Source organism: Strigops habroptila, chromosome 15 (genome assembly GCF_004027225.2).
Source record: "Strigops habroptila isolate Jane chromosome 15, bStrHab1.2.pri, whole genome shotgun sequence".
Taxonomy (NCBI): Eukaryota; Metazoa; Chordata; class Aves; order Psittaciformes; family Psittacidae; genus Strigops; species Strigops habroptila.
This window is the reverse complement of record NC_044291.2, coordinates 8444447-8460211: the sequence shown is the minus strand read 5'-3', so window position 1 is coordinate 8460211 and position 15765 is coordinate 8444447. Positions and strand designations below refer to the sequence as shown.

At 45.3% G+C, this 15765-nt stretch overlaps 1 protein-coding gene and 1 long non-coding RNA gene across 2 annotated transcripts in view; one reads left to right on the top strand and one right to left on the bottom strand.

The window, feature by feature from the left end:
• The window catches only part of PAPPA (pappalysin 1), a 179660-nt gene that overhangs the window by 113039 nt on the left and 50856 nt on the right, over positions 1 to 15765 (top strand). Inside the window, exons 11-12 of the mRNA XM_030507396.1 lie at positions 12930 to 13043; positions 13465 to 13600. Of these exons, the coding sequence (XP_030363256.1) occupies positions 12930 to 13043; positions 13465 to 13600 (250 nt within the window). The remainder of the gene's footprint in view (positions 1 to 12929; positions 13044 to 13464; positions 13601 to 15765) is intronic.
• Positions 5068 to 15522, bottom strand: LOC115617179. Its single transcript, XR_003994529.1, has 3 exons — positions 15512 to 15522; positions 12470 to 12474; positions 5068 to 5161 (listed from the first exon to the last, which is right to left on the bottom strand). It is a non-coding gene; the product is annotated as an uncharacterized LOC115617179 (long non-coding RNA).

Here is a 15765-nt window from a genome sequence, read left to right as displayed (position 1 = left end):
ACTGGTCCTCACTTGTGTGTTTGCGTTGTTGCTTTGCCTCATTGGAGGAGGTAGCCCATGTGAAGGGTCCACACCAAGGTGAGGGATGCTACGAAATGTGTGCTAACATCAGTGCCATGGTTCCTGCTCAGGAATGATCTCAGTGTTCTGGGGAGGTCTCTGAAGCACAGTAAAATGGGATTTCTAGGTAGGCTGGCTTGAAAAAGACTCAGCTGCAGAGAGATGGCTGGGAAAGAGCGTTACCCTTAAATTCAGTCCAGAGCTGGGCGGGGAAAAGGAGATACTGCCCATCACCTGGCTGCCTGCTCCCTGCTAGGACAGAGAGTGATTCCCTCCCTCTCACTCCTCCATTCCCACGTTTTCCAGTGTTCCTCTGCTCCTGGCAGTAGTAAACCAGCAGACCCCATGGCTGATGTCGTAGCCTCTGGCTGATTTGTGTAAGGGGAGGACAGAGAGAACACAATGAGATGTCAGAGGAGATTCCAAGCAATTTTGCCAAACACTCAAGGGATATTTTCTTCTTTCCACTCCCCTCCCCCCTTAGCTTTTAGAATAATTTTTCAAGAGCACATATGCAAGTCATCTAAGGGAAACAGAACAGTGAGTACCAGGGGCTGGTACACTGTGTTCCCTTTGTGTACTGTAGAGAAAATAGATAAAAGAAACAAAGGATGATGCAGAGCACAAAGCAGCCATCAGTACTCTCAGAGAGGTTCAATCTGACCTTTGCAGAGATGAAGGTCAAACCAAAAATCCTCAGGTGCCGGAAATTGGTCCCATCTTCCTAGGACCAGGAGACATTTAGCACTAACAAAATGAGTGCAGAATTCCATGCCATTTGTTGTTGCTAGAAGTGAGAAGAAAGGCAAGAAAGGAATATTGTGTTGGATAATAATAAGGATTATGTGCTTCTTTAAGAAAGTAATGTAGCATTTTATGATCATATCTGCTGTACACCCCGCCACCCACCATGATTACACATGGTAATAGAAAACAGCTTGGACCCCCCCCGGCATCAGGGAGCTGAAAGACGGACCCCACGACAGCGGCAGTGCTTGTTAGCATGAAAGGAGACCCCCCTCCTCGGCCCTTGCCCCTCAACCTGCCAGTCTCTCTGTCTGCTGCTGCTGCTCATGAGCCTTTAGATGCAGAGCATGTCCAGCGTGAGCGTGGGATAGCTCTCCTGCATCCCATCCGGGTTGTTTGTCTTGGGTCCCTCTCCATTCAGAGCAGACTGATTCTTGCATAAATGCATCGACACGTCTGCTTTGTTCATGCATGAAGGGTTCTCGGCATTTCTCATCCCACCCCCAGCCCCAGCTATCTTCTCCCTACCCCCCCGGCATGTAGCTTCACCAGCTTTTGCATGATTTCCCCTGTGCTACAGTAAAGAAACCTGCCTGAAGCATTGCCCATCAGTCAAGCACTGTTCAAAATATCCAGTGGATTATTTTGGATAGAATTAAAACAAGTGATTGGAAGGAGGGGATGGAAAAGGGTGCAAGAGCAAAGCCATAATGGCCTTTAGTATGTAATTTGGTTTCATGTTCTGCACAAGAAAACATGTAAAATATGTAAACAGAGCTCTCCAGGATTGTAATGTAGCTACAAAGCCGCAGATATAGAAGCAGGCAGGGTGCTGTTCTTCAGCAGAATGGAATGCCATCCCCAAAACCACACGATCATTTCTTTAAGCTGAAAGTAAACTTTCTCATGCCAGGAGCAGAGAATTTATTTTTTCTTTCAAGTGCAGGATTGTCTGCACTACTCACTCAGAGTCCCAGAGGCATTTTAGGCCACTTTGTCATAAAAGACCTCGTATTTTGAATGCCAAAGAATTTTAGGGGGTGCATCTTGAGATGGCTCTAAAAGGCATGGTTTTGGGAGGGATGGTGCTTACCCAGCACTATCCTGAAGGCCTCTTGAGCCGGTCCTTCTGCCCCCACCTGCAAATAAGTGTATGCTTTAAAAAGAAAGAAGGAAAAGAACAAAATTGAGACCATTTGGATAAACTCTTGTGCAGCTCTAAATCTCTCCTGAATCGCAGGTTGTTCGTGATGGGGTTGTCGAGAGATGAACATCTACAAGATTTCTTCCCTTTGAGGGTGCTGAGGCACTGGCACAGGGTGCCCAGAGAATCTGTGGCTGCCCCATCCCTGGCAGTGTTCAAGGCCAGGTTGGACACAGGGGCTTGGAGCAACCTGCTCTAGTGGAAGGTGTCCCTGCCCATGACAGGGAGCTGGAACTAGATGAGCTTTAAGGTTCCTTCCAACCCAGATCATTCTGTGATGCTGGCGCCTTACCTGGAGCCTTAACTGTTGAGGAACCCCAAATCTGTGCTCAGTTTGGGAAATACTGCCTGTAAAGTTGGAGGATCACTGTTTCCTCTGAGGTCATTTCAGTGGTGAATCTGATAAGAAGATATGATTCACCTGTCTGGTAAATGGGCCCAGCTCCCTCTGCTACCAGCAGAAGCCTCCACCAGGCCTGGGTTTCCACCGTAGCCTCAGGGTCCAGCTGTGAACTGTAATTCATGCCAGGAAATGGTTATTTGCATGATTAGTGCTATTATCTGCCTGTGCATGTACCTCCTCACTGGGAGAAGCCCTTATTTCTGGAGAACATCAAGATCTGCTTAGCCATTTTCATCATTGGACCAAAATCCTTATGCTCAGCACTTTGGGCAGTGGATTTCATTTTCCTATTTTTTCGTAATTAACCTGTGCGTCATCGCTCTCAGAGAAGACAAGTCTCTTCTCAGAGAGGAGAAGCTGAAGCACAGGGTAAACATGCTCTTCCTGTACTTCTCCTATGGAGATAGGCTGAGAGAGTGGAGCTTGTTCAGCCTGGAGAAGAGAAGGCTTCTTAAGGGGAGACTTTAGAGCAGCTCCAGTGCCTAAGGGGCTACAAGAAGCCTGAAGAGGGGCTTTGTACAAGGGCCTGTAGGGACAGGACAAGGGGAATGGCTTTAACCTGCCAGAGGGGAGATTGAGATGAGCTCTTAGGTAGAAGTTCTTCCCTGTGAGGGTGGTTTCTTGTGGGAAAGGCCAAGCTTCAGCAGCTGTAAGTTCCTCCATTTGCTGTGCTCCCAGTCTGTCCTCCCAGAGCCTGCTCCTTGGAGGCAATGAGGCTGAAGGAGCCCTGAGCTTCCTCTCAGAGTTGATGCTTGTGTTTTAATCCCCTCGGTAACTTCTTTTGGGAGCAGCTGGGCGTTTCTGTGAACTCCCCTACCAGCCTGGGACATCAAGGATGAAATGCTCCAAGTGGTCTTTTAGCTTAATTTGTTGCAGTTTGAGGCTTATCAAGAGCAACCAGGGCTGTTTGGAGGTCAGAGGGAAGTGACAGGCTTCCCCAGACACCTGCAGCCAAACCTTTGCTTGGGTAGTGATGTACATTGGCTGGAGGAAGCAACTGTCTGCTGCTCTATGGACTATCCCTGGATGGTCCAACTCTTTCAGAGGTATTTGTATGGCAATGGTTTCATCATTCTACAGTTTCAGTGGGAAAAACACAGTGAAGCAAGGGGGAACCTTCTGATTTGCATACCAGTCACAATGCGTGCCTTCAGGTATTAAGAAAAACAAGCCACAGGGTTTAATCATAGACTCACAGACTCGTTTGGGTTTGAAGACACCTGAAATCTCACCTAGTTCTAACCCCCTGCCACGGGCAGGGACACCTTCCACTAGAGCAGGTTGCTCCAAGCCCCTGTGTCCAACCTGGCCTTGAACACTGCCAGGGATGGGGCAGCCACAGATTCTCTGGGCACCCTGTGCCAGTGCCTCAGCACCCTCACAGGGAAGAACTTCCTTTTACCTAACTTAAAGCTCCCCCATTTCAGTTTGAACCCATTCCCCCTTGTCCTGTCACTACAATCCCTGATGAAGAGTCCCTCATTGTGCTCCAATCTTAATTAACACACACTGGCGTAGGGCTGACTAGTTGGATGGAAACCCCAAGGCTTTGCTTGCTGAGGTGTCTTTGTCAGCAGCTCCCTGGACAGCACATGGTAGCTCTCCTCCATGCTCCCCCCGCTCTCCCTGGGAGCCCTGCCACAGCCTTCCCTCTTGCTATTAAATTCAGGGCCTCTTCCCAATGCATCATCTCCCTGGATGTATCCAATTAAGGCCTGTTGACAGCCCAAAGCAGACTTATACCCTTAGGATTAGAGGCATGTGTATGTCTTCATATAGGGAAGGACAACAACTGGGTGTCTGTCTGGCTCACTGAGAGTGTGCTGTGGGAAGCTGAGCAGCTCGGAGGGGGAAGAGGAGCCAGGGGGAGAGATATTTGCACCCCCAATTATCCTTGCATGTGGAATCGCTGTGTGCTGAGGGTTGCGTGTGGTTTACACAGCATGTTTACATGGTCCATAACCCTAAACAAAGCTGAAAAGCATGACTTTAACTCTGGAAATAAAAGCGCTGGAAACCCCTGGTTTTTTGCACATGAGAAAGTTTTGTTCTTTAAACACACAGATGTTTTTAAATGAAAAATCACTCTTTTGACCTTTCGTGAATGTGATCATGTGGTCGGAGCTGACATTAACCACTGCATGGCTGTTTGCCTCCGCCACAGGCGAAGCTTCATGAGCCATCTTCATTGCTTGTGGTAGCACCTGCATTGTTCTCACATCTCTTGGGAGATGCTCCTGTGCCCTGTGTGCACTTGGGGCAGTCCGGAGGAGCTGGGATTAGGTATGAGGGTATTCAGAGTCTATTCCTACTGTGCTGGGAATGAAAGTATTGTGGCTCTTTTCTCCTTGATAGCTGACAAAATGAGGCTTTATTTTTCTTTTCCTATTTGTCTCTCCTATCAGAAATGTTGCCCAAGTACTTCTAAGCATCTTTGTCTACTTCAGCCACTATGTTGTTCTGATGGAGAACTCCTGGTTGAGCTGAAGTTCTTTAGGGATTTGTTGTTGTTGCTTTCTCTCACTAGCTGTGTGCTTTCTTCATCCAAGCGAATTTATAGGACCGGCTTTGGGAAGGAAGGAGGGGATGTTACCAAGTGGATTGTAACAAGCCCAATCTGCATTGACTTGCAGGAGTGCCAGACCAGCAAAACTCCAATGAATCATAGAATCATAGAATGGTTTGAGTTGGAAAAGGACCTTAAGATCATCTAGTTACACCCCCCTACCATGGCAGGGATGCCTCAGCTGTATCCACTAATAGAATAATAAAAATACGTTTAAGATCCTGCCTTTGACAGTTCGATTTTAGATGCCAGCTGCTCCCAACTGTAACGTTCCAGTCAAAGAGAAAGAAAAAGAAACAACAAGACTTTTGCTCTCATCAGTGTAAAAGTTTATGGGATGGGATTGTTTTCCCTCACCGCAGCACCCCCGGCCAGCCTTGGCCTGCAGTTCTAGGCAAGCCTGCTGCAGCGGACCTAGCTGGTTCCAGTTAGAGACGGGCAGTTTGGGAACCTGAGTATGCAGCCAACAATAATGTTCTGGCTACCGTATTTGTTTAACCTTGCTCTCCAGTGGATGGATATACAGTCTGTTAAAGCACTTATCAGTCTATAATGCCTTCACACTTTGTGAGCAGCAGTGTGGAAGTTGTAGACAGGAGCTTCTGCTGCAGATTGAAAATGTCTTTTTAGGTTTAATGAGGCTGGTGTTTGAAAATAGAAGGTATAAGGTCTTGTTTGGGTGCTGTTTCTTTCTGCTGTCTGTCTAGCGGGTTCCATTTGGCTGCTATTTCTACCAGTAGATGTATCTGTGAATTTGAACATATAGCAGAATGTAATTCTAAGAATTACGCCTCCTAGGTGAGATCCCAGCAGTGCTGGGGGGGGCTTGTTTAAGAACAGCATCTTTCTGTCTGCTGCTGTGTTGAAGAAACAGCAAATGTCTGATAGGAAAAAACAGGAGCACCTGGCAAATTGCTCAGTTACACTTTCATGTGCTTCATTCATATGAGGCTGTATTCTGCGTTGCTGTTCCATTCGAGCTATCGCTTGATTTCACATCTTTTCAGTGTGCATTATGGAATGCAAAAGAAGCAGGTATGAATTGCACTTACGAGCTCTAAATGCTGGTGTTTACTTGTGAGCTTGTGTAAAAGTTGATTATTAATAGTACAATTATTTTTTCTTTTTCTCACTCTTATTCTGTAGTTTCTGGCCCTGGCTCAACTGATGTCCTTGGGGTGATCCTTCGAACCATGCAAAAATCATCTGGTTTAGGGTTTTGTTGTAAAAAATCACAACTCCACACTGTTTTTTCCACAGGTCCAGCTAGCATCCTAGATATTTTGATTGCACCTGGCTGGATGTCAAAGCCGATGTGGGTTTGGGATAGGGCCAGTCAGAAATGATTTATGGTTTTTTCAGGTATAGCATGTGAAGTTTATGGTTTTATGTGATTTTGATTTGAACTCACCAGTTTTAAATGAAGTTTGCTTTGAATCTGGAGATAACAGAAATTCAAAGGAAAGCTCAAAGAATGCAGGTCTGCATGATTTAAGAATTGAAATATATTGTTCGTGCAGACTCTTTGGAATTGAAATAACTGCATTTTTGGAGAAAGCTAAAGTTAATAACACACATTGAATACACATGCAATCTGGGCCATCGTCTAATGGAAATCCCTGTAGTTCCTATTCGCTTTCCTGAAACTAAACCAACTTCTGTGACAAAACAGAATAGCCTTTGCATCTCCCACTCATTTCTGAATCACAGCCCTGTGTTACATCCAAAAGTCTACCCAAGGAAATTTCCCTTTGGAAATGAGCACTATCATTTTTGTTGTGAAGCAGAGGAATTTATCATCATGTCACATCGCAAACAAACTATCGATGCCATGTCACATTGACTGCAGTGTTTTCATACACATAAAGGTCACTTTCCAATTACTAAAAAATCCAGCCAGACCTTCAGCTGAAAGCTGAGGCTCTGTGCTAAGAAAGCTGGAGTAACATGCTATTGAATACTAAGCCTGCAAGGTCCCGACACCCTCGGCTGCTCCAGGTTCAAAGGGGAAGTGGCCGTGCTGAGGCTGGACATAGCAACTGACAATGGGCTTTACTTAGAAGATGTAAACTGCTTCCCAGTCCCACAGCCAAATGCCGTTCTTCATTACACGGGTAAAACTGGCAGATGAGATTTCCTCTTACTTCTGAGCCAGCTGAATCTGGGAGTAATATAGCATGAGTGTGTTACCCCAGGAGTTTTATCAACTTCCAGTTGATAAAGCTTTTCTGTTGCTCACCTGCCTGCATGCCTTTGTCCTGGAGCAGGACATGCTGCAGGTTTTCATCTTTTGCCATCAGACCTTTTAAGTACCCCAGTGAAAACAGGCAAAAGCAGACAAAGAGCACAAAACTTAGTAAATCTGTGTTATCAGACACAAAGGACAAGGAGAGGTTTGGAGTAGGAGCTGCAGTTCATGAGCATCAGAGATAAGGGAAAGCTGCTGCTGAGGAAGAAGCAGCAGATGAGAAGGTAAGAAGGCTGATGAAAGAGGGAGGACACGGCTGTCTCTCATCATCTAACGCTTATAATCTGTGCTGCTGAATCTCAGACTTGGGTTTGGGTTTTTGTTGTTTTTTTTTTTACAACAAGGTATTTTAAACTCATTGTTAGTGCACATAAAAATTTAATATATGTACCAGTTTGGAAAAAGTAACTTTGAATGCTTTTTTTAAATCTTAGAGACCAACCTGGAATGACCCAGTGCTGACTTTCATAGTTGGACAGACAGCAGTTGACTCAAATCTTCTGATGGGACAAATCCAGAACGCTAATAAAAGAGACTAGTCCTAAAGCATTTCAGACCAGAACCTAGATGAAAACCCAGAGCAAAATTCCTGATGTCCCTTGAGTAAGGCTGTGTGTACAATTTCCATCTGAGCTCTGTGGGCTCCTGAGGTTTGAAATGGTCCTAGAAATTGGCTGATTTTTGAGGTGTTTGCAGGAACCCAAATGGTGGCCTTTTTAATGGTTCGGTGCTCACGAATGTGGGCAATTTCATTTCTCTGTAACTCCAATACAATTCCCAGCCTAAATGAGAAGAACAGTGCAACAGCTTTCAGAACAGATTGGAGGTCTGTGCTGCAGTCGGCAAACTGGGTGGTGTCCATGTGGCAGTCAAGCTGCCTTATAATAGTGGGCAATAAACAAGCAGGAACCTTTATGATATTAAGCAACTGCACCAAAGTTTCTCATCCTTGGGTAAGATTAACCTTAGGTCTGCAAAAACAATAACATATTTAAGAAGAAAAGGTCTGGGTGACTGCCAGCCCCCTTGTCTGGCAATGGATAGAGAAAGTTTTCATCTGTAAGGGATGTGTTAAAATGCTGCTTATGTCATGGTTAGGATTCTCTGGCATGTGTTGAGTTAAATATAAATAACATTCTGCAGAGCAGTCAGCTAAAAATTGGAGATTAATTAGGTTTCAGTATTATGGTTGAAATCTGTTCTTTAGCTGGATCTTCAAACAACAGAGTATGTTGCTTGTGCCTCCATGGATTTCCTATCAGTCCATGAGCTTTTCCATGCACTTGTACAACTTCACTCAGGATGTTAAGTGCTCCACAAAGAGATGGTACAGGGGGGTTTGGCAGTCTGTCCTGCTTCTGCTTGCTCTGTGGTTGCTGTTTTGCAAATGGGACAGGGTATAGCTCTGTTCATCCCAGAAACTGCAGCATTGCCTGACTCAGTGCAGAAGTGGCAGCAGTTTGGGGCATGTTAACCACCTCCACCCTTCGCCCCCAGAAGGAGGTTGCCCTCCACTGCCTGATGCACAAGTGCTGGCTATGGCCTTTCACAGCCATACTTAGCTTGAAGACGTGGTCTGGAGGAAGCCCCACCATGGGACAACAGATGGGATTTTGTGAGCAGACAAATCTGCACAATGGAGAGTTGCTCTGTTTATAGGCGCCTGTGGGCATGCAGACAGGCACGTCCACTCCAACCGCAGCGTCAGCTCTATGCCAGAGCTTAGGGCAGCATCCCTGCTCAAATAGCATCTTTGCCTGTATGCAAGTAGAATTATTTTGATGTTACAATGTGAGAAACAAGAACCACCAGTGTCTGCAAAGCCTGTGGCATCTGGCTGTGCTTGCTCAATGGGAAGGACAGGGTGGGATGGCATCTCTGTATTTAACCCGCTCCTATGGGGAGATATATCCTTCACACGTCTGTGTGCTTGTTTGTCCCTTCTCTTTGTAACATCTGAGCACCTTTTTGTGGCTAATGGCTTTCACCATGAAGATACACGTGTGTCTTACAGATAGGGGGGCCTCAGGCTTAGAGAAGCCAAGTGCTGCCCAAAAGGTTGTAATGAGGCCATGCACTGGGCACAATCAGGTTAGGACCTAGTCCAATGCCCAGTCCACAGGATCAGTAATTCTTAACCTATAGCTCATCTGCAACAGGAGCCCATCAACACAACACTGCCTGAAGCCATGGGATGGCTGGGAATCATTCACAAGGGTGCCTTCCAAAATTTGCTCTTCAGCAAATTTTCCCATATTACTTTGAAGGAAAACGTTATGAGGAAATTGAGTTGATTGCAATAGTAAATGCATTTTAGATGTGGCAATGAACTAAGTGCTCCCGATATATCACTTTTCCCTTTCTGCTGACACATTCCTCGGTCCCCTGGAGTAAGAGAAGGAAAACAGGAGAGGCGGTTTGAAGAACATGTTGTCCCTGTGATTGACAAGAGGTTGTATAAATCAGTCAAAGGGAATCCTCCAGGCATTCCCTCTTGTGGGAAGATCCCACAGTGCTCCTTGGCCTTGTTCATTCTGTCTCTCGATGTTTGTGTACAAAATGTGTGGGTGGGAGACGAGCTGGATTAGAACCTCCGAGAGGAACAGACATCAGCTCCTTTAATTGAAAGCAGCTTCCTAGGGAGGGGTATGACATGGGCTCCCAGTAAGTAGACACAAATAGTCCCTGCATACTTTGGAGCAGATACTAAAGCTCCTGTGGATCCCCAGTTGGTGTGTGGGTCTGGGAACCTGGATAAGCCCCAGTGAGTGAAGTTTTGAGTCCTGCGTGATGCTGTTATCCTTCAAAGCAAATACTTTAGTGTTTGGTAACACCCTGAAGTGAAAAGTACATCTATTCCTTCTTCCCTTCACAGCTGTCAGGTGCTTTAGCTGCTGTTCTGCATCACTGTAACAAACTGAAGGATGTTAGAAAATGATTTATTTCTCATAAGCATGAATTTCTAGGAACTTGTAGCCCTGAGGAGAGATGATGCTCTGTCTTCCAGGCCATTGGAACTTCCAGTACCATCTTAAAAGTGGTGGTACTGCAGTAATAAGTGCCTTCACTCTGCTCCCATCTTCTAGGGGCACCTTAAAAGCAGAGGTGTGAAAGACTCTCCCAGCAAATGAGACTTTGCAGTTGTGGTGTGACACTCGATAACTGGATAGAATTGAGAAGGGGATGTGTTTACCACGTGTCTTAGAGCCTGTTGAGATGGTGGAGTCTGTAGGTGGTAGATTTATCCAAGCAGATTGTTATTACAAAATCTTAAAGAGCTTTTTGGCCATTAGCTGGGTTTAGTAGACAGCAGGTAGTATAGAAGAGGCTCTCACAGCCACTCTTCATGTCATGTCTGTTAGACTTTTCCCACACTTCTCAATCAATACTCTTCTCCTGAAAAAACTTTTTACCCCAGTACCACTTTGAAACATTTGTCTGAGTAGTGATGGAGCAGCCTCAGCAGGAGGATGCTTATCTAACCTGCTCAAAGCAGAGGAGCCTATAGATGCTGCACACCCCAGCTGCACGTGTCTCAAACACAGGCTCTTTATGTGTTGTTAAGATTCTCGCTAATATTCTCAGACAGAAGCAGAAAGTGCTCGGGTTCACACATGCACACAAATCAAACAAGGCATTTAAAAGTTATCAGAGATTTCCAGCCCCCCTCAGCAGGGGTTTATTTTGGGTATGAGTCAAACTTTTGGTGAAGGTCTGGGTGATTTCTTAATACAGGTTTTCACTCATCCATTAAGTGGCACTTAAAATACACCAAACATCAGAACTTTTGTTTCTTTCAACCACCTTTTTGGACCGAGAGAGCAGGAGGAGATGTAAGAATAAGAACAAAATCATATAAAAGTAATGAGACCTTTGTTCATGTCAAAGAGCAATCTGACCATATAAATTGCAGATGTGGGTAAGATAAATTCCCTAGCTGGAGAGGTATGAAAATAAAAACCATGCTCCCAACAAGAGACAGGCTGCTGAAAATGCAAGGAGGGAGAATTGCGAAATGGTACATGTCGAATTGCTGGCCTGTATTTCAAATGCCAAAGATAGTTTATGTAAAGCCTTGCTCTGCTGTAAAATGTAACACTATCCACTGGCTAGCCTCAATGAAGCTTGGTCCCAGTTGTTTCAAAAAATAAATAAACTCAAAATCTTCTTCCAGCCCATTAAAGCTGATTTATGTTTTGCCCATAGATTCCTCTGTGCTGGATCTTGAGGGACTCGGATTATAGAGGTGATTACCTCACTTCTAACCAATCTGGTTTCTCATTCCCAGGCATCCCAGGCTTTCTTTGCATAGCCTGGGCTTTGTCTGCAGAGACCAAGAGGGCAATTCCATGCAGAACACCCAAGTGGGCACAAGATTTTGAATGGTTAAAATATCTCAGTTAATTCTCTTGTTTCATTTCAGGGTTTTCTTTTTGTTTTAATAATCAGGGGAATTGCTTATGGGAACAGCTTTACTGACAGCACATCACCACCTGATGCTCAGCTCAGGCTCTGGTTCTGGAAAGAAACCTAGTAGTGTCCCCAAGAGAACATAGCTCCAGTTAGCGCCTAGTGCAGGTGATTAGTCCTTGGCTGTCTTGTGGCCAGCTCAGCTGCTGGAGATGCTTTGGCCTCTTGGGTTGCATTCTTAGCTCCATTGCCACTAGACTGTGTGACCACAAGGAAGTGAGTCACTGAGTCACTGAGTTCACCAGTGTTGTGAATCTTAACAGGTACGCTTCGGATGCTCCAAGAGCTGAAAGCATCCTTCCAATGCAGTTGTAGCCTTTTGCATGGTAGATGTTTCCTTCTTCATGTTTGCTGGAAGAATGAAGGCTGTGGTCATGCATGTTTTTTTGAAGCAGCTTCACTGAGCTGCTTCAGGGTAAATCCTACCATTTCAGGTAAATCCTACCATTCCAGGGTAAATCCTACCCGTTTTCAGGGTAAATCCTACCATTTCTTGCAGCTTCATTTGCGCATCTTACATACTGATGGCACTGTGAGGCTCTCTGGTACTTAGATTCTGGCATTTTCTTTGAGCTTTTCATCCATGCCAGCATTTGGGTTTCATCCACTTGTTTTCTACTGAAGAGAGCAGTTAGCTTATGTCACTGCTGCTTGCCATGGAAGGTGCTCTAGGTGTAGGAAGAAGGTGATTCCACTTGCAGAAGCTAGTTGACAAAACAGGAAACTACGTTTGCTTAAATTGGGTTGTAGAGACAGGACTTTCCTGGCTACACTTGCTTCGCAGTTTACATGGCCATCTGTGGCTTCCCTGGAGTAACATGCAGGTTTAAATAGGGCATTGCTTGAGTACTGTGGAGAGCATCTGCAGGTTGTGTGTGTTATGAGTTAGTACTTTCAGAAGCGATCATCACTTTGACTCCAGTGGGAAGAGTCGTGTTCCATTTGGGTGAGAACAAAGTTGTTCTGAGTGCTGTCAAAGACCTTGTACCAAGTTAAGAGGAAACTGTTGGCTTCCATCGAGCTGCTGTGAGTCTTTAGCTCCTTTTTGAAGTTACAATTTTTCTTATTGAGGTGGAAACCCTGAAAACTTAACTTTTGAGTAATCTCATGGCATTTAGTAACATCATTATTTTGTGTTATTTGATTCTAGCAGTGCACCTGGACTTTAAACACTCATAATCCTTCCTTACTGTCATCTACATCTGTTTGGTGTTTTTCTTTTGTCCCACAGACATGTCGAACTAAGGTGATTGACCTGAATGATGGTGTCTCTCAGTATGCCTGGTATCCCTGCACGGCCAACTTCCAGTACTCCCACATGGCACAGACCGTTTTCTGGCTGAAGGTAGGAAGCGCACATGTCATTCAGAAGTCTTCTCTTTGCTTACCTGTACGAAGTTTCTCCAACAGGCAAAATAGCATGGGACAGCCTTCCCAGATTCAAGCTGCTCCTTTCTTTGAAGTACAGTTAGTGCAAAATAGCAAAACAAAGTCTTTGAGCACTGTCTAGAGAGTCAGTGGGGAAGAGCCCTCCTGTGATGAGGCTATTGAGTTTCTGAGGGTACAGCCTCCAGCTACAGGGCTGTTTGACTTGAGTTCATCATCTAGTTTGTGTAGGAGAGATCGGAAGCGAAGATTTCTGTGTGACCCAGGATGGGAATTGTGATGGAAATTGTTATATTACAAGTCCTGGACTGACTCTTGGGGGTTTTTTAAGCCCACCACAGTTCTGCACCTCAGCCTTTGTGGGGCTTTTGTTTTCCCAGGCTTTTTTTTCCCAGCCTATGGTAGCTGCAGCAGTCCTAGTTCACTTGGTCACTGATGGGACCTATTACCTGGATCAGAAGCAGGAGACCATCGGTGTGCAGCTGTTTGACACCAAAGAGCAAAGCCATGATCTTGGTAAGACTATATTTAGTTAAACTCCTTCTTTATTGCTTGCTTAATCTGCTGGTATCCTCGTTCACAAACTGACTGATACTTCTGCTCAGTTTTTCCAGGATCAAACAAAAGAGTAATTGCTTAATGCTCCAAGCCCTGAGTTTCACTAGAGTTTGTTGAAAATGAGGCATCATTTTATACAGACGTTTCTCCATACCTGTTCATTTTGGGTTCACTAAGTGAAGTTCCTCTTTAGTCATTAAAATAAGAACAATTTCAATGCTTTACACACATCATCTCCCTGGAGAGGCATTGGCAGTGATGCAGATGAACTGCTGGTAACAGGGAGTGAAGGACCTGCTTCAGCTGCTGCAGCAAACACTTCTGTATCTCAAGGTGTAGTTGGTGGATCTCTACTCCTGCTTGCAGGAGGCTTCCACAGCTTTTTTAATGGCCAAAATTTTTCACGCGAAGTATTTAAGGTCTGATGAAGGTCTAACACCAGGGCCCTTGCAGCCTCCTTGCATGGCCTCAAGATGTGCCTGGTAGTGTCTGTGGACCTGCCAGTTGTGCTGAAGTGCCAGGATAGACCATTTTTGTCTATACCCTGGGTACAGGTCCCTGAACCTGGGAAAGTTGTGTCTGGTGAATTGATTCTGGATACATTAAAGCTCCAGGACCAAGGAGCTCACCATAGCTCCCAACTCCAGGTCAGGCAGGACTTGCAAATCCTTTTCCAGCTGTTCCCTGCCCTTTTTTCCACTGGGAAGAAAACTGGCAGTGTCACTTCGACAGGTTTTTAAGGAAACATAACCCCCCATTCCCAGCTTTCTGTTTTACCATAACTTGGCAATTTTCACAAGCTGAAACTCAAATGAACTTCCTGCTAGTGATGAGAAGAAGGGACACACACAAGTGACAGGTATAGATGACTATCCAGGGTGGGGTGTGGAGGAAAAGATAGAAAATATGTGTGGTGTTGAACTGACATTCATAGCAAGTTATGCAGGTTGAGTCAGGATAGAGATCCCAGTTTGCCAGAGCCCATGGATTAGTCTTATCCTTCTCCTCTTTTCACGGACCAGTGGCACATAGCTCTTTCCCTCTGAGAAATATATGATGACGACACAAGCATGCCAACAAACACTTAATGCAACGTTTTATAGAGACAGGCAGACAGCTTGTGAGAGAAAGAGAACCAGAAAGAGGAGCAAAGAGGAAACGGAGGGTTAGGTTTTGAAATCCTCAATGAAGTTGCAACATGAGTTTGGCATAGCTCAGCCCGACGCCTGGAGATCTTCACAGCTGAAATGCTGCCTTCACCATGGAAAAGCCCCTCTGACCTTTTCCAGAGGCTGACCTGGAGAAGAGAGGTATAAGTAGGCTACCCAGCACTTCTCACCCAAGCAGAGCTCTCAATCACTGTTTTGTCTGAGTTCTGGCTGTGGCATGAAGTCCTTTTCCTGGATATTGTGTCTAATGTGTTGGAATTATCACGGTGGTGAGCTAGAAACTGCAGCTGAGATTCAAACCTTGGCATGCCCTGGGTGCAGGATTGACTGCAGACAGTCAGCCAGCCTTAAGCAAAAGTTAGTGGCAAACTAAAAGTACATCCAAAAGGAACTAGTAATAATTTAAAGCTTCATCAGTCCTCAGAGTGCTGAAGACACTCCTATGAGCAAAAAGTGGTCTATGCACAAGTGCAGTTTCCCACCTTCATCAGAGCAAGTTTGTACCAGAAAATAAAGAGAAGTTTCTTCTGAGTTTTGGTAGGAGATGGAGAGTTTGGGGTGCCGAAGACCTCAGTGCTGTTAGCTCAGAGCCATTGTGGACAATGAGGTTCATCTGCTGGGTGCTTGCAAGAGCTGTCGAGCACTGAATAGGTGGGTATAGAGCTACAGAAACAGGGGCAAGCATGGAGACGGCTCTAACTCCATGGCACCTATATATCCTGAGTGGTTTTTGCTAATGAAGCTAGGTCAACTAAATGAACCTGACCTGCAGCCCCTGTTTACCTTGTTGGGGTCAGAAAGCACCAGCAACTGCAGCACTGCTCTGAGATCTGTTTTGTTGTGGACACCACCTGAGTGTGAGGAATGAAATTGAAGTGAATAAACAGCCTCATACCATAAGGTCTTTCTTGGCTTCCCATCAGAGAAGGCAGAAACTTCCAAGGAATTTGGGAA